The sequence below is a fragment of the Ascidia mentula genome, chromosome 3 (assembly GCF_947561715.1).
Source record: "Ascidia mentula chromosome 3, kaAscMent1.1, whole genome shotgun sequence".
NCBI lineage: Eukaryota > Metazoa > Chordata > Ascidiacea > Phlebobranchia > Ascidiidae > Ascidia > Ascidia mentula.
The window spans coordinates 3,447,684-3,472,496 of NC_138568.1; the positions used below are offsets into that span (position 1 = coordinate 3,447,684).

The window sequence follows — 24,813 nt, forward strand, 5'->3', positions numbered from 1 at the left end:
CTACAAGCACCTTACTGACCAAACCGGCTTTAAAAAAATTGATCCCCGCCTGCGTGTAGATCTCGCCCGATTGTCAAAGTTCATGTCTGTTGTACCTTATTCTTATTCGCAAGATATTTGCGACAATCACTTTGGGACTGTTTTTCTTGGTCAGGCGCAAACAAAACAGCATTACGGAATTCAGGCCGAAGCTTTAGAGAACTTAAATTTTACTGTGTCGCCTGGATCAAACGGGCAGAACTACAACGTGGTGAGGAATCCGAAAGATGCAGCAGTTGCACGAAGGCAAACTGACCTGAAGCGTTATTACCAGTCGAACGCCAAGTGTGCTCTGCTCTACTACGCGTATCGAAGTGTGGGAGTTAGGGAAGAGCCCAAATACCTCCAGCAGGCTAAGGATGCGTTCCAGTCGAACGACGGAGAGTTTTTCTTCCCGAATACCTCTAAAGAACTGCTTTACGCTGAGGTGTTTAACCGCGTTGGGAAACCCCGGTTTATTGAAAAAATCTGCAATAGTTTTTTGCGTGACGTGGTGGGCACGAATGGGTATTTGGCTGTGCATTGGAGATTTGATCCCGACGACTGGCTGCGCAAATGCAAATGGGACAGTCGCAGCCAAATTGACAACATGTGCAGGCAAATCGGTCGCATCGATGGCGAGGAAATCGTCAAAGCCGCTATGAAGCATATCAGAAGACTTCCGAAAGTCGTTGTGTCCCCTGTATTGTACTTCGCCACCCCGCTCGACAACAAAGAACTGATTAGGAAAGTTAAGATTGCTGTCAGGAATTTGAATCGTCGTCAGAGGACGCGCTTAAAGATTTTCACCGGCCTGGAGCTGTTGGAATATTTACGAAAATACAAAAACTGCAGTGAGCTCAGTGACCACACAGAAGACATTTTGGCGTCGGTGGAAAAGCAGATTTGCGTCACAGCTGATTCGTTCATGTTTTCAACTCACTCGTCATGGTCGGCCGAAGTCTCAAGTCAAAGAGTCGGAAAGAAGCAGGCCAAATTTGATGAAGACATTTTGAGGGTTACCACAGAAGTAATGAAATCCCCGAACTAAAATTTACGAGGGTTGTCTTACAGGTACGGCGTTTGCTTTGTCCTGGAATTCAGTGGAATGTGTAAACAGAAAGTTTGTAGTAAGTGCCAGAATGAGTATTTTCGATTCTAGTCTCCTGTTTGTCTATTGCACGTTTGTTGCTTTTTCATTGCCAAAATATTCCTGATACTTTAACCAATATGAATTTACCATAAACCTCGTTTCTATGACTTGTCAATTTCTGCTATTCCTTACAAGATTAAATGCTCACTTGTTTTCGCCTCATCTCTCTGCAATACCCAAGTAGAAACATTTTATGCCAAAATTTGAATTTTAGTCAGACAAGTGAAGTATTTCGTTTATCTGAGTCACCACACAAAATGCTCGAATCTGCAAATGTTGTTTGCGGCAGGTCCAGTTATTCTGGTAAATCGCAAAGCAAGCACGTAATACATATAAAACGCACCAAAACTCTTGCAAGCGATGTATATAAACCTATATGTTGCAAAGCGTTTTAAAACGTGACACAGAGATTTACTAAACAGCCACAGTTATGAATGGTATACCAAGATCGTTTGCAAGCGCAAATAAATATGTCAGCTTTTGACTGTTTCCTTTTGCTTGGTGACGTCATGCATCTTCCACGCTGCACTCAAAATTTCAGTGTCCTGTTTGCCCCGCTGATGTGCGACCTCTAACGACCAGGACGAATACGGAGAGTGCATGAACGAGGTTGCCATGACGCAAAGCTGCATTTCAACCAACGACAGGACGTCTTCCTCCAATCCAGCGAGGTCCGGGCAACCGGCGTATTCGCGCAAATGGTCCAGAACGTCAGCGCTTGTCAGCAGCCTCAGCCGTTTCCCTTGTCTGCGTAATTTCCTCACTGCCTTTTGTACCTCAAGCAAGAAGTCTTTTTGGTTCAAAGGCGTCGCGAAGTAAACCACGAGTTTGGTTTCGCCGTCTAGTCGTTCTTCAGCTTGCTTCACTGCGGCGTTAATGACATCCGTGCCGGTGATGCTGTAAATCTGCTTGCAAACACCGGTTCGATCCTCCACGACGATGTCACACTTATGCAGCCAGTCGTCGGGGTCAAAGCGCCAATGTACAGCCAGATATTTAACTGTGCCCATCACCCGGCTGGCAAAATTCGCAGCGATTTCAGCAACGAACTTTGGCCGGTGTATTTTGGCGTATATCAGCGAGTAGAGTAGGTGAGGTTGGTTTCTGACAGTTTCCAGATTGCCTTTACGAACCATGGTGAGGGCCTGAGTTGCCTGAGCCATCGTATTTTGGCCTTCACGGACCACCACGAATCGGTACGGCCAGTACGCCATAACACATCTGGCATCGGATGCATAGTACGCGGCAAAGTCTTGCGGTGTTGGGTCATTCATGACTTGGTCGATGCAATAAACAAGGTTGTAATTTCCGTTGTCTTTACGTCCCAACGTCAAATTTAACTCATCCAACTTTTCGTCATCTACAGTAACGTCACGGCAATTGTGGTGCCTAGCAATGAACGTGACATCGAAGCGCCGGCTGCATGTCTGTTCCACCTCGGTGTAGGGAACAACCGACACGAGAGAGGTCAGTTCCTCAACGTCCACGCGCATGCGAATGTCCACAGATTCGCCCGCTCCCGTGCTGTCAGTGGAGTGTTTGAAAAAGCGCGGTAATATTACTGTCCGGTTGAGCAGGATAGCAAGATACACAGTGTCCCTGAGCCCGATCATTTGGTTGGTTGGTCCATTGATGAAGAACGGAAGAATGAATCGATGCGGGTCGAGCTTGAATATTGGCTTTCGCGACATTTTACTTTGAAAACTGAGTCCACAGTCGCTGCTGGGCCTCCTGGCCAAAATCGCGAACTTATTTTTTACTTTGGTGTAATTGCCGTTATGGTAATTTAGACGAACGTTAATTGTCACATAAAGAAGAAAAAAGCATAGTACAAATCCTATACGTTTTGGTGCAAAGAAATTCCGGCAAAACTGTCTTAGTGCCATATTTCCACCGTCCACCGTGCCACCCATAACTTTAGCTGTCACATCATTCACAGAACGTGTCAAGGCACTGCTTTCCTGTGATACAACGAACAAGAGTTGTTATACAAAAAGGTGGAACAACTGAATGTATGCAACTAAAAGTATAAGCTACACAATTATTTTAACATTGGTTCATAACAGTACAAACATTTGCCACATAACATGCACTCGCCATTCACCAAACCGCCGCTCTAAACCTGTTTTTGATTTCTAAAATCAAACCACGCGTTAGTAGCCCGAGGCAAAAACTGCGGGCTTAATAAAGGTAAAATTACAGCGCATATCTAACTATTCCCATAGAAATTTAGCAATACAATTGGACCTCATTGATAGAGGCGTTTCACAAATTCTTACGAACTGATATACAGAGGTAAATTGAGCAGTACAAATTGACAAAAACAAAGCTCAGTTGCAGCACTTCCACGCATTTCACTTTCTGCAGTCATTTTTCGATGCAAAAGCGAAACCAAATAGAAAACTTTGACACTGTTGGCTGTATAGCCGTCAACGGAGAAAAACTACATGAGTTTATCGTCTATACAACTTTCCAGGCTTCGTATTCTAGGTACAGTGTTGCGGTCGGTTGGAATAGGGCAACGTGTGCCTTCGCGAACAACTTTGTATGCCCCGGGGCGCACGACACGCGATAAATGCAGTGCTTTAAGCTATTTGGTTCCCAATGCACAGTAAGGATACAAAATGCGCTTTTATTGGCAATATCACGCTATTTGTTACAAATTTTGTAAAACATTAAAACTACATATCTTCTGCATATGGCCCACTGCGTTTGAACTCAACTTCCCTGTAAAAAAATGATTGACGCAATATTAACTCATCATTTCGCACCGTTTACAGCTTGCACAGATGTATGGGTCTTGCACGTGACTTGTGGTTCGAAAAAGGGGTTTTGTTTTTCTTCTTTTTAACCACACCGGGATTTGAACCCTGGATATCCCAGCCACGAATCCCGATCAGGTTTTCTACTTGATACATGGGTCGGGCACTTGACCAATGCCAATTTGTTGCGAGATAATCGAAGTGCGGTTGATGCACTAGCGACGTTTTGTGGTTCAAGGTGAAGAATTTGCTGTTAAATTAGGAAAGACGTTTAAAGGAAAGACTTACTTTCCTTGATGTATATTTATTCCATTTGAAGATGAAATATTAAAGTAACTGTCGTGGAGTCCGATCAAAACTTTTAACCGCAACGCGAATAGTGTATGTAGTTTTCTATATGGAGGACGCATTGCATTTATAGTCTGTGGTTCCCAATCTCTTTGTAGTCACGAACCCCATTAATAAAATCATCTGCGAAACGAGATTTAAAATTTATCTATTCTTGTCACGTTTAAAGCTGTACACTTCTTTAAAAAGAAGCAAACAGTCACTGCTGTGTATGACTTTATATGTAACATTTTTTTGTATTTTTTGAAGTGGCTGTAACAAACTTTTCCCTTGTATTACTTCAAATCCAAAATGCCATAAAGTTGCCCATTAACTGTACAAAAATCTGGCCCTCGGTTGGGCATTGTCTTTGTTTCTGCCACAACAAATTACTGTAATTGTTATGTTTTATGAAGCAACAAGCCTCCAATTTTATGTTAGCAGTTCTATTTCGTTTTCGCTTTAAGTATTCCATATAAGCATTGTCACAATTGGAATAAGAAACTGATGATGCAAATCGATTTTTTAAATAAATCTTCTGACATAAAGCTTCATAATACATGCTAGAGAGTTACTGGGTACGTTGACCTCACCTTGGGTCCGATACCAACTTTGCTGACGCCTTCAGAATGTCGCTGTCGTATTTGGCAAACTTCTTTCCGACCCGGTGGTTCTGGACTTCGGCTGACCAAGAGGAATATTTGGAGTATAAAAACGAAGCGGCTGTGACGCAAATCTGCTTCTCCACCGATGCCAACACATCCTCTAAATTTCTATTGACCTCTTCGCAGTTTTGGTGTTGGTGTAAATGCCTTTTTAACTCGATACCAGTTACAACTTTGAGGTGTGTTCCATTCCGGTGCAACTTTTGGGCGGCCATTTTCATGTCTTTGATCAGCTCTTCCTGATAAAGGGGCGTGGCAAAATAGAGTACTGGCGAAATAAGCGGGTTTGATACCTTCCTTATCTGCTCAAGGACAGCTTTTAAAATGTGTTCGCTTTTTACGCTGTTAATTTGCTTGCACAAGCCGTCGTAGTTACTATTTCTACAGTGATGCAACCAGTCATTCGGGTCAAACCTCCAGTGCACAGCAACGTAACCTGTGGTGGCTAAAACATCTCGGGCAAACTCCTGGCAAATATTTTCAACGAATCGTGGATTTTGTACGTGGTTAAACACCATTGCATAAAGGAACTGTTTTGGCATATTTGCCGAAACTGTTTTGTCGTCGCTTGCCGCTCTTTTGTCTTCCAGCAAGAATCGACTATTTTCTCTGACGTTAACACTTCGGTAAGCGTAGTACAGCAAGGCGCACGTGGCATCGGACTCATAGTAACGACGCAAGTCGGGGTCCTTGGATTTCGTGTCTTTGGGGTTGATCACAATGTTGTATTGCTGTTTATCACTTCCAGGCGACAGAGTAAAGTTCAACTGTTTCAGATTTTCCGGATGGATTTCAAATTGTTTCCTCACAGTTGCCTGGCCGAGAAACGCGACGCCGAAGTGATTCCCGCACAGCTTCTCCAATGCGGAGTAGGGTGCCACGGATACGAAGGTGGACAATCGCTCGACATTGATTCGCAGATTCAAAGGAATATGACTATGACCCGATGAGTCGGTAAAATGTTTGAAAAACCTCGGCAAGATCAGGGTCCGATTCAGGAGAATGGCCAAGTACACAGTGTCCCGAAGGCCGATCATTTGGTTTGTAGGTCCGTTATACAGAACTGGAAGAATGAAGCGACTTCTGTTGAGCTCAAACAGCGGTTTCGACGAAATTGAGCTGTGAAACTGCAGTCTGCAGGAGTCCTTACTTTGTTTGTAGAGTGTGACTGTTCGTGTGTTAGGCTTGTAGAAAACTCTAACAGAAAATGACATATAGATAATAAAGAAGCAAAGGACTGATAAAATTAATTTTGCCTTGAAAAACGAAAAGAAAAACTGTCTGACTGCCACGTTGACATGAATGCCTGTTAACTTGTTTGCATTGTCCATGATTCAGTAGATATCGCCCAAGCTCAAGGGAAAGTTGTACCGCACTACAAGTAGGCCTACACTCTGTTTGACAAGAAAACTATCAACTAAATTTACCTACTTTGTGTCGTGCAGCCCTATGAGCATAAATGACATAGACAAGGTAATAGTTTACATACTATAGTACAACGTTTATCATATTCTTGTGAAAACTCCTACCTATAAATCGATCATGTCGCCTACATTGTTATAACCTAATAATCTCAGTCCGCTTGAACTTCTAGGCTTCTAATGGCCCCTAATCAGGTCCACATCGCTTGGAAATCACCAATCTAAGGCCCGCCATTATGACATGAATCTAGTCCAGCATATTATATTAACAGAACCTAAAAATTCAGCACCTACGCAGCACCCTCTCGAAACGGACCGTCATTCCCAGAGGTTGTGAGCACGTCTGGTTTAAAACCATCTGGCATATAAGTTACTATTTCGACGAAATTCAAATCTGTATTCAAGTTTTTATTGACCAATATGTGGTGCCTATATAGCATCCCACTATAACTTATTTTACTTTACACTTGAATTAGTATTTTTTTTCACCGGTCAATAAAACCAAAATACATCTTAGCAAGCTTATAGGGCCTACGTTCAGTGCGTATAATCTGTGCAGACTTTATCATTTAAAGCCGTTCATATGGGAATGTAGCCTTTTTTCTAATGTTAGCTCATCCATATCCATAGCGTAAATGGAAAGATATCAACTGAAAAAGCCCTAAGGCAAGGTATGGAAATAAAAGTCTGAAGGATATGAAATATAATGTTAAGCCTTTTATATTTCGCAAAACACGCATGGTTATATATGCATAACATAATCAAATATATCTTTACGTTCGCTTTAGTAAGCTAGTTTGCGCAGGCGTATAGCGTGGTTGATGGCCTACATGTATTTCTCATAACGAAGCCATACTAAATAAGTGGGTTTTAAGTTTTACTTATGTGCAGTGCACCTAAATTCTTTTTTAAATTTGCACCAAAAATGACTATTATCTATTTCAATTGGAATGAAATATACGAACAACATGCCGCATAATAAAATTTTCTGTCCAAATTTTTGAGCGATCTACTGCCTCTTGGTGGTCAATATTTTTGCCCATGCTGAGTTTTTAGAAGAATGTTTTTGAAGTTTCAACGGTGATTTGTTCGTGTTATGTGATATACGGGTTTAGTTTTCAAGGCGGTATATACCAGAGTAAATAACTCCCCACTAGATCCAATTATTTATCTTATGTGTAGTAAAATAATCTGTGGCTCGACGTACTTGAACAGAACAATGGACTCGTCGCAATCGCAAAACTGTCTTAATTTTGGGCCTATATCGTTGTTGCCAAATGCGGTTTGCAATGCAGAACCAAAAATAATGTTGTATTGTGTTATTCTGTTGAAATGACATTCAGGAATTGCATTTTTAGCACATTGGTATGTTGCATACACAAGATACAATTGTGACTACACTACACTATACCCTGACATTTTATTATTGTTGTAACAGAACAACCAATGTTAGGCTTTGTTGGGTGATGACATTATGGCGTTAGTGAATTTTTATGAGGTTTTCAACCTTGAAAATTACTCTTCGTCTGCTGAAGTGAAGGCACAGTACCAGAGAATGATCCGTAAAGTGCACCCCGACAAATTACACCAGCACCAAAGCTGCAACCAAAGTGAGAAATTTATTAAACTCCAGGAAGCATGGAATGTGCTCGGCAACTCAGCGAAAAAGAAAGAGTATGACGTGATGCTCCAACAACAAGAGCTACAACAGGAATTCAATATATCGGACACAGTCTGTTTGTGTGATTTCAATAAAGCAGCAGATACAGAATGTGCAGATTATTCCTTGGACTGTCGTTGTGGTGGTGAATATCTTCTTTCTGGCAATGAACAAACATTAGATCATCAAAATGTTATTGTTGGTTGTTCGAATTGTTCCCTTTATATTGAAGTAATTTTATGACGTTGCCAGTATACTATTTATTTAAATATCATTTCTTGCAAAGATTTATTTGGTTCTTAAACGTTTTCACTTATTTATATGCTTTACCCAGTGGAAAAACAAAAGTGTGTCACTTAATTGCCATGCTGCATATAACAATTGCACAATTCTGAAACATGTCTGAAAATGAAGACACTCCCCCTGGAGTAGAAAACAGGTAAGCTGGAAGGTTTAAACTCAAATTGAAAATTCTGAGTGTGCATGTTTTGGGTAGGAATGAAGTAAACCATGATGGGGAGCATGTGACAGTCGGGGATGGAAACACAGAGAATGCAACGAAAAAGAAGCCCAGAAAAAGAAACAGGAAGAAAAAGGGGAAAGTTGAAGACCCCACTAAGGCACAGGAGGATCCTCCGGCATCGGTGTGTTTCTAAACATTTTGTCACATTTCTGCTTTTCTAAAAAAAAAGGGTCTGTTTAATTAAAAATTTACAGCTTTTTATTTGGAACAAGCCTGAACGTAATTACAGGGCGGGTTGTTTATCAACCACAAACTTTTAAAAACGGTATTACATCATCTTTGACAGTTTTGTGTAAAATTCATTTTTAGGCATTCGATCTTAAAGTGGTTAAAAATGCTCTGGCCTCCATCGACAAATCTTTGCTGGGATCTGAAGGAGAAAAAACTTGGAAATTTTGGGACACCCAGCCAGTACCTAAACTAGGTAAGAACCATCAGCAATGGAAAATGGCTCCTTGTGCTACTTTTGTCATAGCCTCATCCGGCAACTCCCGAGAGGTTTTAAAAAGTGATTGTTAACATCAGGTGACAAGTCGGATGAAGTTGGTCCAATTGAGGCAGATAAGGATTCTGTGAGACAAGAGTCCTACAGCTTGCCCAATGAATTTGAGTGGGATACAATTGACCTTGGAAGTCCTCATCAGGTTCATATCAAAAAAGACCAACAGTTATTCTGCACAAAATATTATAGATTTTCAGAAACCCTCTCTGTTTCAATATAATAGTATATGTATATCTTTTATTTCACAAATATGATGTACAGAAAATAGAACACACCATGACACAATGTTGTACACGCTTCTAATAATTCCTAAATTGATTTAATAGTTAGAAGAAGTTTACAAGTTGTTGAATGAGAATTATGTTGAAGATGAAGACAACATGTTTCGTTTTGATTATTCTGCGGAGTTTCTGCAATGGTAAGAAACAAACTTCTCACATACAGCAACCATTCTTAGCACCATACAAGGTGCTAAAACCATTGATAAAAATATAGCCAAGAGATTCAAAAGGTTACAAATGTCATAAAAAATTTATCAATCTGGGTGTGAGGTTACTCAGTTAGTAGCACCTGACAAAGCTTAGCAGTAGAGTGATCTTGCATTGGCCTACCGAAGTATCCGCTATGTCTGCTATTTTATCCATAACCTAACAAACTAAATATAAACCAACTTCTTTTTGCAGGGCACTTCGACCACCTGGATGGGTGGCAGAATGGCACTGTGGGGTCAGAGTGAAGAAAAGTAAAACCTTGGTTGGATTTATTTCTGCTGTTCCGGCCAATGTGAAAGTTTATGACACGTAAGTTCATAATTACGTAGAATAGAATCAAAATAACATAAATGCCTGGAAGTAACTTACAATGGCAAAGAGTGTGAGTTAGTTGGCTAATTGATTGTTGCATCATATACACCAAATTACAAAAAAGTGTTCTTTTTTATTCCTAAATTAATGCATCTTGCAGCCAACAACACATGGTAGAAATCAACTTCTTGTGTGTGCACAAAAAGCTTCGATCCAAACGAGTAGCTCCTGTACTCATACGTGAGATAACGAGACGCGTTAATCTACACGGAATATTTCAAGCTGTTTATACAGCTGGAGTCCTTCTACCTAAACCCGTAGCCAAATGCAGGTAAATTGTTGAAACAAAAATATGCCAAATATGATAAAAAAACAAGAAATAAAATGGTTAAACATAGGATGTTTCTTGTAAATTGAGGGGAGATCTGTGCCCACAGCATTAAAATTAACCCTGAAGAAGTCTCGCTGTATCGCAAACGAAACATCGGTTAGAATAAATTCTGCGTTAATTTTAATGCCAGAAGGACAGCTCTTCCAAAAAACAGTTATGGCGACATATTTACATACCAGCACAAATTTATTAATCGGAATTGCTCTTCTGGCACTTAGTTTCTAAAGTGTTTATTTAAAACCAACGTTTCGTCTGCCATCCGGCGAGACTTCTTCAGGGTTGGCAACAAAAATAGCAGCACAAATTTAATTATAAACTGTCATGTTAAGATATTTTGTACAGATACTACCATCGGTCTTTAAACCCCAAAAAGTTGGTGGATGTGAAGTTTTCACAACTGGGCCGAAATCAAACAATGCAGCGACTAATTAAACTTATGAGATTGCCACCGGTAAGTGTTGAAGAACTTCTATCACTGAGCTGTCGTTGATGTTTTTACTATTTTTTTTTGAACTGATACTGCCTCTAGGAACCTTTAATACGCGGTTTAAGGCAGATGAAACCCTCGGATGTAGAAAAATGTCACAAACTGCTTGAGGACCACTTGCAACAATTTGACTTGGCACCAAAATTCACCAAAGTATACGGTTTTTGTATTACACTTGATATGGCAACCTTTTTAAAACTTATTTTATTTTAGAATGAGGTGGCACACTATTTCCTACCACACAAAAATGTTGTTGACACCTACGTTGTTCAGGATGATAAAGGTGTCATATTTAATATATATGGTAGCTGTTGAATGTACCCAAATAAGTATGCAGCTTAACTAGTGGTTCTCCAACTGTCTCACAGCACTTTCTGTCATTGTGTGTTTTGAAATTTTAAGATGCATAACAATTTTACCAAACAAATTCAGACTTTTTGAAAAAAATTATTCACAAAAAGTGAAACCAACCAAAAATTGTAAAACAGAAGCAAATTGTCTGATAAATTTATTACTGGTGCATCACTGGTATATAAAATAAGTCTTTCCAATTGCGTTTGAGAACCACAAAGTTAAACAATTAAATTATATAACTATTATCAAACTGGTCAAAGTCTGTTACATTATTTTAAACCTCTACTCCGCTGATAAAATTGAAATGTAACTCTCAAATGTAGTTGTTTTATGTTTCTTAAAAAAGGCAACATTACCGATATGGCGAGTTTCTTTTCGTTACCGTCGTCAATTATGCATCATCCTGACTACAAGACCCTGGAAGCTGCTTATTTCTACTACACTGTTGCAACCAAGCACCCTCTAAAAGACTTGATGAAAGACATTCTTATCATAGCAAAAAATGTGAGTGTTTCCGTGTTATGTGGCGAAATGTGATTATTCCAAATATTTTGAACTTTAATTTCAGTGTGGATTTGATGTATTTAATGCGTTGGATCTGATGGACAACCAATCTTATCTCAAAGAATTGAAATTCGGAATGGGCGATGGAAATTTACACTATTATTTATACAACTATAAGTGTCCGGACATACCAGAAAACAAGGTTAGTTGGTTTGTGAACAACCAGTCCTCCGAAGTACTATTGTGGATATTGTGCCTTTAAACATCAACACTAACCTCAAACTTGGCAATCTTACCTGAATAAAATCTCTAACTTTTTGAATGTGTTTTTGGTAGGATATTCCAGTTCACTACAATTAAACTACAAGCAAGAACTTTGTTGCATGAACTGAGTTTTCTTTTCTAGGTTGCTTTGATTCTACAGTGAACCTTGTCAATCATTCCAAATTTTATGAAGGCACACCTGTGCCAGTTGATGCAGCTTTTTGCAAAGAACAAACAGCACCCTATGCATAGATTGTTGAACTACAATCTGCTTTCTTGTGTAGCACATGGGTTTGACATAAATAACTGTTGTTGTGTGTGCTGTATTTTGAAATATATTCTGGCAGTTTCCAACCGGTTTCTTTGTTAGCAAATAGTCACTTACAATACAAGGCCTAACAGCTACTTTTTTTTACCATTCAGTAATGTCTATCTCAGTGTAAAGGTGTCATGAGAGAACGGGATTGATGATAGATTTTATTACATACATAAAAACAATTTAGAGATGGGATGTGCTTGATACACAAACCAAATCCCAGCAAGTTGCTTTCTGTAATAAGCAAGCACAATTTTGCATAGATTTCAATGAATTATAAAACATTTTGCTCAGAATGGCAGAAGTTTTGCCAACACATTGGGTTATAACGAAATCAAGCAGTTCTTCCGAAAAATGTAAAACAATTTTACTTCACTATGAAGTGTAATTTAGTAAAAATAGATTTGGGATAAAAAAAAAACGTTTGGTGAGATGACGTTAATGCTTGCTCTCCTTGTGATACCTTGGTGTGGATCTCCGAGAGTTGAAATCTGGGGCAGTTGTTGTGTGTAAAGGTTTCATGATTTAGACGCAACTACATCAGGGATTTCATGGTGTGCTTTTGGACTATGTTTTGTGACAGAACCTGCAGGTTGTTTAATAAACACTGCCCAGGGGTTTTCAAGCATAGTCTGCTTAAAGTAGTTTTCGATGGGCTGATCACTCAAACTTGATCGCTGCCTTTGGCCAAATGATTTGTTATTGCCTCTGTATGGCCTACTGTTGCCCCTGGAATAGGGAGAATGGTGTCTTGGAAAGTTGCGAGATGCCGGCAGTGGTATAAAGCCAGAAGAGGCCTGACCACTGTATGGTAATCTTTGTGAACCACGAGGCGATGAAGTTTGGCTAAAGTTCTGTTGGCAAATTATTCAGTTAAATGGGTTTTACCAAAGGTGACCTAGCTTCCCCAGCTCTGATTAGAAGCCTAGTAAGTCGGCCAACAAAATTCAATACACCAACCTTATTTGTATGAAAACTAGGACTGTTAGAATTATGACTGCCACGCCACGGTTTATTATCATTTTTCCATCCACCTCTTCTTGGGCCATCACTAAAGTTTTGTGGGGGTTGGTAGTAACCAGGGGACCCACCTAAATTTTGGCCATTCCAAGGTGGAGACCGCCAATTAGGTGAATTATATGGCCTTCCCCGTGTTCGATTATTAGAGAATCCAGATGGAGAATTATCATTCTGACTCTGACAAATATTAAGTATTCATTACAGAATATACTTGGCTTTAAATTAGGAAAATTTAAAAACTTACGGAGTTGGGAGAATAGTATCTTGAACCCATGCTAGAAATATGATAATTAATCACAACAAAAATTATTTGTGCAAAAGGCAGTTCTTGGGCATTGAATAAATCATAAACTAATCCAATTCCCCTTGATTCTACGAAGTACATAAAATAGAACTGTTTTTATTCATCCATCCATCACCATTACATAGCAACTACTATTTTTCTGTTGTAAAAAAGCTCAGGTGCCTCAATTTGTTAAGAACAGCATATTGACTGAACAACCTCTAGTGATTCTATCACATTATTTTCTACCTCTAGTGATCTAACACATATTATGACATAAACGCAAAATAACACGTACAGAACATGTTTTATTCCTTGCCAATGTCAAATAAACATTCTCGTTCTCGTCTCGCTTTCCATTTACGGCTTGTTGGAACTTGGAACTTGGAAGTGTTTTCATTCACAACGTTTCACGCACTAGTGACTTCACCACCTTTTTCTTTTAAAACTTGAAGCCAATCAGAGGTTACTAAACGCTGGGCATGCAATATGCAACTTTACTTGCTTTGCATTTACGTTTTACCCAGTTTAGAAACCCACAATCTGAAAGTATTTATTTTGTTTGTGTACATCACGTAAAAAAACACAAAATCAAAGACTAAAAACATCGCAACTGATAAATACAAGTATTTAAGCGCTATACACTGCTGAAACTATTAAAATCGAGTTAACTTCAATTGCACTCCTGTTAAAGAAACATCAGATAATTGTGAAGCAGAAGAGGAATGAACTTAAATTCGCTACAAAAGAGCTCATGAACAAAAAATGACGAGGGGAGTGAGTTTTGTCTCGACATTCAATTCAACAAACAACTGTCTTTAATATTTTTGTTTTTGTAAGGACATTCGCCAGATGTCGCTGGTGAACAAAATACGGAATTCTGTCAAATTGTTCCTGACAAAAAGACCGTTTTGTATACCAACACAATACTTTAGTCTAGCATGCTGTGTAAAAATCATACACACCACCAACTAAGTTGCTTTTTCGCATTGCTGTAGTGCAGAAGCTATAGCGGGCGTGAAACTCAAAAGTGTCTGATGTCTTTCATGCTGGTTTGGCACGGGGATTATTAAGCACTTAATTGCTTTTGCACCTTGTGTGATAAAAATCTTCGGCTCGGTTGTTAAGATCGCTTTGTGGGCGATAACGGTCGCTGCCTTCTTTGTTTGTTGACTCGCAAGTCCACGATTGTTTTACATTATCTTGTTGAATAAGAGCGACGAAGCGACCCTGAGCTTCCAGCTTCGCCGCCATTGTTGTTGCTGCTGACGCTGCTTGAGCTCCGCGGCTTTTTTCGCATAATGCTGTGATACATCCGGGACATCGCACCCCTGTTGTCTGCTTTGTGGAGCGGCAGGTCTTCGGCTTCAATTAATTTGGCCACGGTTTTAGAAACGTCTGTTAAAGATGCTGGCTTCCCTCTTTTGGCACCTTCGTTGTGTCTGAGAAAGTTAATGAATATTGCTTAAAGTTTGCTAGATTAAAATGAGCCAAATTGCGAACCGAACGATTTTACGAATCACTTTTTGATAAAAGCTAAAAAGACGAAAAAAAAAGTCTTAAAATAAAAACGCTTGTATGTGTAGGCTATTCAATTAGGAATATAGGCTAGGTCAAGATGTTGGAAGTGCAAACATTTTGCACATACGACAACTTTAAATTGTGGCCTATATACCCTGGATAGTGACAAATAGCTTAGTTACGATGTAGCAAATCGTCAATAACACAAGCTTAATGATGATGTTTCAATAAATAGCGATTATTGCAACAAACAAACAAACATCGCACAATAACAAATATGGCAACTTCTGAAATAAGAATTATATGACGGCTACACAAGGCATGTCTACATTTTGTGTGTAATTAACACCCAGACCTTAACCTAATTATAGAGAAGGACTAAGTTATACAGAAGTTGACTATTGAACACATATTTGAAGTGGGAGCAAAATTTAATATATATTTATACCTCAAGTGGGAGCAAAATTTGTTTTTTAAATTGTTACGCATATGTAAATGGAGGGGTGCTGTAACACTCATTAGCTTTGTGACGTTGTGGCCAATATCCCCCTAATTTATACGCATTTGTTCGCACTTTATCCACTTTGGTGGGGATTAATTAAACCGTATACGCTGACAGGTCTAAACCGATAAGAACGATTACTCAGTAAACGTAACGGGCCTAAAATATTTCACAAGATGACAAATCGTCAAAACCTAATTATAACGACAACATGCAAACCGCGAGTTTCTTTCGGCTGTTTTCGGTCATTTAATCACGGTCTAACTATACGATGTCGTCATTACTTACAAGTGCAGGAACTCAGCCAGCTGCTCTGCACGAACGAGATACTGCTTGCACTTCGCCAGAATTTTCTCCTTTAGTTTAACGCTTTCAGCTTCGTCTGCAAGAAAGAACAACAAACCCGTTACAATCAAAAGATATCAATGTAAAATACCACCACAAAAACTTTACTCGATGTAATCAAGGCCCAATTAATTTGAATTAGTAGGGAACATATAAAAGGCCAAAAAATGTACATATTATTCTTTTTCCAACATTTTTAACTGCGATTCACCCCTTCGCGTCTTACAATAAAAGCCATGACGTCACATCGTGGCGTAAGAATTGGCACACGGTTTATGATCAGACTTACAGTTTAGGCTTTCCAAGAAGTAAACCAACGCGTGCTGATACAGTGAGAGAGCTTCTTCGTAATTACGCGCTCTGTCTTCTTCAACTGCTCGACGAACCAAATGAAGAGCTGTTTCCAGTGAACTTTGACCCTTAACCATCTATAAGAGAATTTTGCTTTTTAGGTTAAATGTAAATGTGTACTGTGACACATAAACGTAACCGCTTCAGTTGTTTGTAGAAATATTACAGAAGCATGAGTTTAAGGATTAAAAAAACACATAGTATTTTCGGTGTGACGAAACAACCTACGCGCGTGGTAAATATGGCTAGAAAATGCCATACAAATATTGCATTGATTTTACCACAACGTGACACAGCAAAAGATGAAAGAATTCGCTAGAACCACGAAAATTACGTTTGAAACAACAGGTCTTATAAGGAAACGTACACCATCCATAACCGCCATAGGCCAAAAACAATTGGCTCAACCGCCGGAAAGTACCCATGTCTGAACCACGAGGCATCGACTAAACCCCTGGTAAACAACTGTGCCTGGCATTTTACTCACATTATCAGCTCCGTGCAGTCGTTTCGCGTCAGTGCTCTCCAATAGGGGAACGCCATCGGTTTGAGTCCCAGTGTCTTTCAAGTTAACGGGCCTCCATTTGCAACAGCAAAGGCCCATGGTGATTTTTCAGCGACTTCTTAACAGATACAGATTGAGTAATAATGTGGAGCTGTAACCTTCCCTTTGCTTGCAATTATACAACCTAAAAATATCAAACAAAATTAGCTTGGGTTATGGAGTTAAATGTATCTTGCTGCGGTGACGGACGCTTCATGGGCCGATAAATATTGATTCTCGCCTCAATGACATCATTGGGCGAAACTGCTAAAACGACTGCAAACCACAAAATACACACAGAACTTGGTTTACGCGCAACACCTTTCATTCAATATGCTTGAAACCGACGCTGACATCATAGTCAGTATTGTTTGTCAATCTATCCTGTTATATACTGTATATACTCCATTTGATCTTAAGCGATATCAAAATTTCACTTTCATTAGAAGAACGCATACCGTAAATTGGGTTACTTTATGCTATCAATCATATACCTCTATGGCCAGAGCCTTATTTTTACTGCCTGATTGAAACGAAGCAACAGCGTGCGTCACAACAGACCTCCATGGCTCTATGCAGAGAATTTCTGCGGATGCGACCTGGCAAATATTTTGCCGAGGAGAGCAACATCAATCGATTATCTAATTAGAGCCACACAGCGAAAAGTCATTTAGAGTTTGCGTTACGACGCTACGGAAGCCATCGTCCCTAAACCAACTTACTCATAGTGTTCTTTGCAATCTTGTGATGCTTCGACTAAGTGACTAACTGATCTTTCGAGCAACGTTTTCGCAAAATCTGGAACTGAATACAAAAATGTACATGTGTGCGTTTGTTCGCGATATTAAAACGCCTACAGTACGCTAATCATTGCAAACCAAAAAAGCATTCTGTTGTTGTTTACGTAAAATTATCACTTAAATTAACATAAAACGCATGTAATTTTGCTTGTATAGTTTAACTATTTCATAACAACAACAATTCTTTGTTTAAGACATGCGTCTTAACATCTAAAGCTTCTTTTAAACTTTTTGATCTAACGGAAGATTGGGCTCTACAGGTCCCACGTACACCTGCTCAATCAGGCGAACAGCACAGACTGTTGTTTTCGAAGAAGCGTGGCTAAAACCTGTGGTTTTCTACACAAAAGGGGGTAATCTACCTCCTCTAATGACGAACCAAAAAGAGAAAAAGTTCGGCTCAATAAGTTTTAAAAGTCGAAACTACTGGTTTCGGTGGCTGTATTGCAACTCTAATGGCGAAAAATTTGGCGATTTTATGCCTTACTACGGGGTAATTCACATATTTAGAAGGCGCGCTTAAATCACAATTGGGCAACATGTTTATCTTCCGTATGCTTCTTTTTCTGATCTAACTTTGTCCATTTCACGGAATCCAGTCAGCTTTGAATGTTATTCAACTGAAATACCAAACAATAGCTGTGGAGTAAGTATTTCCGGTGCAACATTGGAATTCGCGTTCAAGCCTATTTACCTCCAGATTCCACTCACAAAAACCTCAACAAACTGGGAAATCAAAGGTAAAAATTAAAACGTACGCTGCAATCTTTCCACATAAAGTGCTCGGCCTTTTTTCTGCGTCATAGGGTATTATTACGTCACAATGCAGCAAACAGTGGCTATCTTATCCTATAGTTAAACGGACCTGGACACGGTAAATTGAACACAAAACGACACACGCCCATACGTATAGGAATATAACACAGGTCGCGATCGGCGTTTTAAAGCAAAACGTTCGTCTGTTTGAAAACGACCTGAGAGGATGGGGCGTGATCTTTAAGCTCTACGTGTTTTCAATAGATACGCCTTTGGTACAGACTGGAAGCAGGAATTACGCACCACAACAAAACTTGGTCAAACTGGGAACGTCTGCATGCACAAGCTCTTTGGTTACAACCTATTTTGACTTGGTGCGGCGGCAAAATAGTTCGACTAAATTTGCAGTAGGTAGCGAGTTGCATAAACCCTATGTGCAGAACTGACTAAAATGTCGCCAACTCATTGGTAAAAGTAACGTACACAGTAAAAACCTCCTTGCAACCCGTGCTACTACATGAGGACCAAACTATACGCACATAAAATGACAACAAATGAAGGCTTACAGACGGTATCGTATGCTGTGAGGCACGCATATACCTATAGCACCGCATTGCGTTGTTCCGAAACAGCGGAAACGCACCTCGTCTATCGTCAAAACAATACAGCGTTCTTATTCACACGGGTTGTGCCGTGGCAGGGAGGTGGCGTTTTAACGCAACCGAATGTATTGAAAATAACAAGCCATCAAGGCCTCCCTCGTTTTTGTCGACATTGACTTTCCTCCTTCCTGGAAATGTGTCCGTGCCAATTGTATGGGCTCGACGGCTTCTTGCAACGGCTTTCGATTTGCGTGCGCTAAATGCTCTTTGACAATATACAGGGAGAAATTTAACCGGTTTCTAAACCATCGAGTAGAAATGCGAGCGCTTACCAGCCAGAGGCCGAAAAGCACGTTACAATGCGAGCAGGTCAGTCGCAATAAGTCGAACGCGCTTATAAACGTTGGGAGCTACTGTACTAAACAGTATGTAGGTATTACATTTAGGACAAACCTTTCCAATATTTTTATTCACCCTCAATATTTTCTTTTCAGACCCCACAACATTAAATGCTTGCTATGTGATATAAATCGCAACTCCTCACTAAGTTCGTATGTTAGTATATCCTGGTATAGCTTAAATTATGGGTATTGTCCCGCGCTTGATTCCGCGGGCATACTTGCCTGTTATTCGAAGTTTAATCATATACTGGTTTCCCTTAGCTACAAATATTGCAAACCTCCGCTCGCAATCAAATTCCCCCATTCTATGACTGGTGGGGCACAGGCCCTTTTGAATCATACCCACGTATTAAATTATCTCATAGCGTGTGATTGCACCGGGGGTACCAAGCAAATAAACGTTTTTCAGGCAAAAACACAGGATATATTCGCTATACATAATACATTTTACTGCCAACTTCGTGAAAAGAGCGGTAAAACATCACTGAAATAACAGAAACGATTTTCCATGATAAAATATCAGACGATATATCAAAACAAAAAGCTGCATCCAACACTCCAAAGCTGTACCTGTTTGTTTAACAACTGGCTGAATTTGCTTTCGGCTTGAGCCAGATATTTTCCGCTATTACTTCTCATTAGATGTAACTCTCCCGAAAGTGGCGCAATACAAGTTTCTCGCTGTTATCTCCAACTACAAGTCACGTGCCAATGAGGTAATCAGGGAATTCCCCGGCTCGAGGGTTTACGCGGTTCTCAATCGAAAGTTGCAAATTTAGTAACGGAAGGTTACGCATGTATCGCGTAACGCTGACTGGTTATTTTTGTTCAGTTCATTCGATCACGGAGGGCTGTAAGGTTCAAATAGAAGAGCGGTTTGCTGTAAGGCAGAAATTACCGGATCTGAATGTTTCGGTTTGGGAGAAAGGTACCGCGTGGGATGGTTGTGAATGTCTTGAAGGAAACGTACAGCATTAAGTATGTTATTTATAACGTTTTGCACCCATCCATTAACTACTCCACGTTTGGTGAGAAATTACAACTTTTTCGTACAATTATTGACAGCCACAATCTCCCTAGTCTTTTACTGTGACGTTCACTTAATTTATTTTTTATCACAACATCACCAGAAACAACTTGGATTCTGTCCATACTCCATCCACTCGAAATCCTAAATTTACAAACCCATTACATCAACACATTAACTTTCAGGCCTTATAGAACTGGGATTTTTCTTGCCGCAAGAAAGCTCCGAAGCGGAAAGGAATGTTTAAACTTTGGCGGGGTTTATAAGCGCCAGACCCCAGATAAAGCCAACAGAAAACAGCGGTGCCGTCAGAGCCAAAAACCAATGGCTCACAACGTGGAATATGCCCTGCTCACAAATTCCCCTTTTCCCACTTATGTCACAAATGTGTTGTAATTGGTCCCTGTATACCAAAGGGGTTGAGTTATTACCAGTGTCTGTAACTTTATAATTTACTTTCTGCTGTTTAAAACTGTATTTTTTTTATAAAACCGGAACCCATGGAGATATCCTGACCACGAAATTTGAACCCATGGAGATATCCTGACCACGAAACCCGATCAGTTTTGTTTCTGGATATGTTTTCTTGGGTCGGGCGTTTGGTGTGTGCCACACAAATTGTTTTCACTGTAGAAGGTATATCACCGCCCTCGGTGATCGAATCAGCTATCTAAAGTGTATTTCAAATTTTAATATTCATCAAAATGAAAGTGTTTCAAAGTAACCTAGGGGAGGAAGTAACAAACATTTTGAGATCACTTGCGATTTTTTAAATTCGAAATACATCAGCAATTTGCGGAAAGGTGCTCGCGTACCAGTAGTGGTACGCGTACCATCGATTGGGAAACACTGGTGTAGTGTGACATTGTTCAACTTGATATCATTCCAGTTGCGAAACACTTGTTCAGTGCCCTTCGCAATGACAAAATCACAGAACTATTTGATGCATGCACCTTTTTTGTATGTCCACTAAAACTAAAAACGTCACTGTAAACTTGAAGATTAAACTAAAAATTCTTGTCGTTTTGTTGGCAGTGCCAAAAGAGAAAATCAAAGCATTTTTGCTTCCGAATTTCCAACTTGGGATTCGAACCCAGGCCATCCTGATCAAGACGCCCTGTTTTGTTTTCAACTTGAGATGTGCTTGGTACGACTGGACAAATTTTTGATGAAAGTTGTAGTATGACAAAATAGCTCAGTAGCGACATCGCTCGGCGTAAGTTTTAAGCGATCGTTATATTTCAGGTGTGCCTGATCAATGTCGCCAGCAAAATTTAAAAATTAAACCGTACCGCAACGATTTCATTGGTCACTCTGTTAGCAACCATTTTGTGCGACTCCATCATCGGAATCAAACTGCTTTAGTTTCGGTCATTTAGCTTCGCCAGTCACTCCCTCCTCACGCCTCACGCAAGTGACGTCAGTGACCAGCACGCGCTCGCATGTGTTTCGCGTCCCCATACGCCACGACGAGCAGCTGTTCGAATGCAATTCCCCCCGGGACGATGAATGTTGGTCCGCAGCGCAGTGCGACTTATAGCTCTTGTTTGCCTTGGCTGCTTCCCAACTTGCACTACACTGCATGGCGGGGATAATAATGCAAGTAACCGTACCGCTTGCTCTACAGTCACTTTAAGGTTATTGAACTGGTATTAAGTTGTATGATATCCCTATCTGATAAGACTAGTAAGTTTGCCTTAATTACAAAACTTTTCAAGAACCACACCACAAGGTTTTTGACGTTTTCCACTCTTAATAAATTCCATTAGCGTTTGTATAAAATCCCAAGTTCTGTGTCTGACAAGGACATTTAATGGCGCACACACACATGTATATATATACATATATATATCGTAAAAAACTTTCGTTGTGCGACTTAGAATTTTATACAAAAGCTGCTGAAGAAAATTTGTTACCAAGTCTTCGCCGGCCATAAATCTATCGCAGAGGAGATCGACATAGCAAACTATCATCAGGTTAACAGACTCCCGGTTGTATTGAGTTTAAATTTAGAGAAAAAATTTGGCGCAAGAAAATCTTCTCCATGGTCGTCTAAAAACCAAACCAATTTCAAATTTCGACGCTGGTTTATTGGAACAACGAGGGAAACACCGCATCGCAATAACGCGGGTACTTATATGCACAAATCGTACGTTAGATATTCACATGTGTGATAGAGTTGTCGTCGAATCCACAGTATTTTATACATCTGGTGAAAGTCCACGACGAAGTTGAATTAGCTTAAAATCTGCTGATCTCCTCGCATCATGGCCACGAATTCTGTAAGTAACAAGGTGCAAATTGTTTATTATTGCAGTTTGACCACGGTGGTTACGGATGAAACCAATTTTGAAAATATAAGACATCATGCATTTGTCTGTTTTGTGAATGACGTTTAGAACAAGACAGCAGCTCCCAAACTCATCTTCGCGTTGTGAAATGCAATATCAAAGCTTGCTCCTAACATTATATGTGATTTGTTAAGTCCACAACAAGGTTTTTCTGTTTACAAATAGACTTGCCACATGCGTTGGGGCATGAAATTGAACAAAAACTCGAATTGCAACAATTAAAGCGCGCGCGGCTTGCCGTCATAATCGATCTTGCCATCGCCGTCCTTGTCGGCTTCCTTCATCATAATCTGCAATTCCTCGTTGGACAAAGGTTCGCCGCAACCTTGCAACACAAACTGAAGTTCGTCCCATTCAATGAAGCCGCTGCCATCCTAAATAGATTGTTCACGAGTTCAATGAAGTTTATCAGAATTCCCGCAAGGACACAAGGTTTGTACGTCGACGAAATTGCACCTAAGTTGTTTGCTATGCAAAAAATCCATAATTCTGATATACGTCTTTAGCGTGCTCATAACAGGCATTACTTGTTTGCAAGTGTTTGTGGACAATACAGTTAACCGACTTTTCCACAATACTTACAATTTCCCCAGGCGATATTATTAGGCTATATATCTGTAGTTTATATAGAGTTGTTAATGTCACCAAATCGGTCATTTGGAAGAGTTAAATCAAGGGGTCACCAACGTTTAAATATATGTTGGTTGTTAAATCTGATTTAATTTAGTATACAAGCAAATGCTGACCGAGTCAAAAACTTTGAAGGCGTTTCTGAGCGATTCCTCGTCATCTTTGTCGTGGGTGTCGTACCATAACTTCATCAGACATTTGAATTCGGGTTTGTCCATTTGGCCTTTCTCTAAATGTACAACATTATTTAATCCCAGTAAATTGCAGCAAAACAGATTTAAATGAACTTAAAGTTTTAGGCATTCTGGGCGATTTTTGTCCTCTGCTGCACAAAGAAATATAGATTACCAAACACTTCATGACTGGGTACGTTACGTCAGTTTATTTACTGCAGTATGTGGATGCAAACCTATATCGGGTGCCTGTAAAACGGAATGCAAAGTTTGAAGAATAATGGTACTCAATGTATCTTGGTGATGGGTAAAGGATGAAAGCGATAAGTTTGCAGTTTTTCTGCATTTAAATGTGTAGCCTTACCGCACAGCTATAGTTTAAAAACATAACACCTAAGTTTCCCAAGTACGACAACCACCATAAAATATATCCTGGAGGTTGTTGACGTACATATAAGCTCTGTCCAAATGTTACGAACAAAAGTAGAACGATATTTTATACTTTTAAAGCGTTGCTTTCTGACCAGATCGTCGAGATCCTGGTTCGTTGGATTCCAGCCGAGGAGCCCCATCATCTTACCAACGATGCAGACGTCCAATATCTCTTCCGCTTCCTCATCAAACATCTCAAAGCACTCATCCACTTCCAGCTCATCTTTTTCCGTCCACATGGTTGCTAGGCGACGAAAGAGGTAGTTAATTCAGGGATAATGCTAAAGAGTTGCGCGATTAACTTTTAGCAACCGTTGTTATTTTTGCATTTATTAGACGTTCATCATTATGGTCGCTGATTGTTTAAATGCAAACGGTGTTGGGACAAACAAAAAGTCCAATATTCTATACTGTTAACCATCTGTGCCTTTGACTTGTTTACAAGCTACAAGATAATTTTATCACAAAAGGCAAAATGTGTGTTTTATCTTTAGTTAATTGATGTGATAATGCAATAAAATTGCTTATGTTTTGTCGTCAATAAACGTTAGCAATAGGAAACAGAACGTAACGCAACTTTACTTGCTGTTTTTACCTTCGGTTTTGCTTTAACTCTTCGTGGAAAACAAATCAACGCAACTCCGCCCACTCTGAGCTAAACTGATGCAGTTTGACCCTTAAGAAGCTTACCTATATCAACTCAACGTTGCCTTAAGCTCCTCGTAGAAGGCTCTGGAAGGAAAGAGAAGATATGCGTCAAAAGGACGAGCACTGGGACCCTTCTCTGCTATGCGCCCGACCCAACCACATTGGCTGTATGTCTTTGATGGTACAAATATGGGTTCCAGATCGGCAGGGCGTCCCTCGGGAGTTTCCTTCAGTGCCCTCGCAGCCTTCCTATGACGTCATGTGCTGTTTGGAGAGA

The 24,813-nt window shown here is 40.0% G+C and overlaps 6 protein-coding genes across 6 annotated transcripts; 2 read left to right on the forward strand and 4 right to left on the reverse strand.

Moving 5' to 3' along the window:
* Positions 1–1,420: 1,420 nt before the first annotated feature.
* LOC145894716 (uncharacterized) lies at positions 1,421–6,359 on the reverse strand. Its single transcript, XM_082983361.1, has 3 exons — positions 4,854–6,359; positions 4,024–4,183; positions 1,421–3,132 (listed from the first exon to the last, which is right to left on the reverse strand). Exons 1-3 carry the CDS (start codon positions 6,254–6,256, stop codon positions 1,645–1,647), a joined length of 3,051 nt encoding a protein of 1,016 aa, XP_082839487.1. The 5' UTR covers positions 6,257–6,359; the 3' UTR covers positions 1,421–1,644.
* Positions 6,360–7,820: 1,461 nt separating this feature from the next.
* LOC145894717 (dnaJ homolog subfamily C member 24-like) lies at positions 7,821–8,249 on the forward strand. Its single transcript, XM_082983363.1, has one exon. The coding sequence runs from the start codon at positions 7,821–7,823 to the stop codon at positions 8,247–8,249; it is 429 nt and encodes a 142-aa protein (XP_082839489.1).
* A 22-nt stretch (positions 8,250–8,271) lies between these two features.
* LOC145896106 (glycylpeptide N-tetradecanoyltransferase 1-like) lies at positions 8,272–12,221 on the forward strand. The gene is made up of 13 exons (XM_082984949.1): positions 8,272–8,445; positions 8,503–8,650; positions 8,839–8,953; positions 9,055–9,173; positions 9,358–9,449; positions 9,715–9,831; positions 9,995–10,165; positions 10,568–10,676; positions 10,755–10,865; positions 10,926–10,995; positions 11,413–11,570; positions 11,635–11,772; positions 11,977–12,221. Exons 1-13 carry the CDS (start codon positions 8,405–8,407, stop codon positions 11,995–11,997), a joined length of 1,410 nt encoding a protein of 469 aa, XP_082841075.1. The 5' UTR covers positions 8,272–8,404; the 3' UTR covers positions 11,998–12,221.
* An 83-nt stretch (positions 12,222–12,304) lies between these two features.
* Positions 12,305–13,711, reverse strand: LOC145895035 (uncharacterized). The gene is made up of 3 exons (XM_082983778.1): positions 13,415–13,711; positions 13,111–13,347; positions 12,305–13,004 (listed from the first exon to the last, which is right to left on the reverse strand). Exons 1-3 carry the CDS (start codon positions 13,553–13,555, stop codon positions 12,669–12,671), a joined length of 714 nt encoding a protein of 237 aa, XP_082839904.1. The 5' UTR covers positions 13,556–13,711; the 3' UTR covers positions 12,305–12,668.
* A 281-nt stretch (positions 13,712–13,992) lies between these two features.
* Positions 13,993–16,857, reverse strand: LOC145895051 (uncharacterized). Its single transcript, XM_082983797.1, has 4 exons — positions 16,660–16,857; positions 16,111–16,249; positions 15,765–15,858; positions 13,993–14,895 (listed from the first exon to the last, which is right to left on the reverse strand). Exons 1-4 carry the CDS (start codon positions 16,774–16,776, stop codon positions 14,652–14,654), a joined length of 594 nt encoding a protein of 197 aa, XP_082839923.1. The 5' UTR covers positions 16,777–16,857; the 3' UTR covers positions 13,993–14,651.
* Positions 16,858–22,370: 5,513 nt separating this feature from the next.
* Positions 22,371–24,644, reverse strand: LOC145894711 (calglandulin-like). The gene is made up of 5 exons (XM_082983357.1): positions 24,484–24,644; positions 23,959–24,132; positions 23,400–23,512; positions 22,892–23,027; positions 22,371–22,582 (listed from the first exon to the last, which is right to left on the reverse strand). The coding sequence occupies exons 2-5, from the start codon at positions 24,125–24,127 to the stop codon at positions 22,539–22,541; spliced, it is 462 nt and encodes a 153-aa protein (XP_082839483.1). The 5' UTR covers positions 24,128–24,132; positions 24,484–24,644; the 3' UTR covers positions 22,371–22,538.
* Positions 24,645–24,813: the final 169 nt, after the last annotated feature.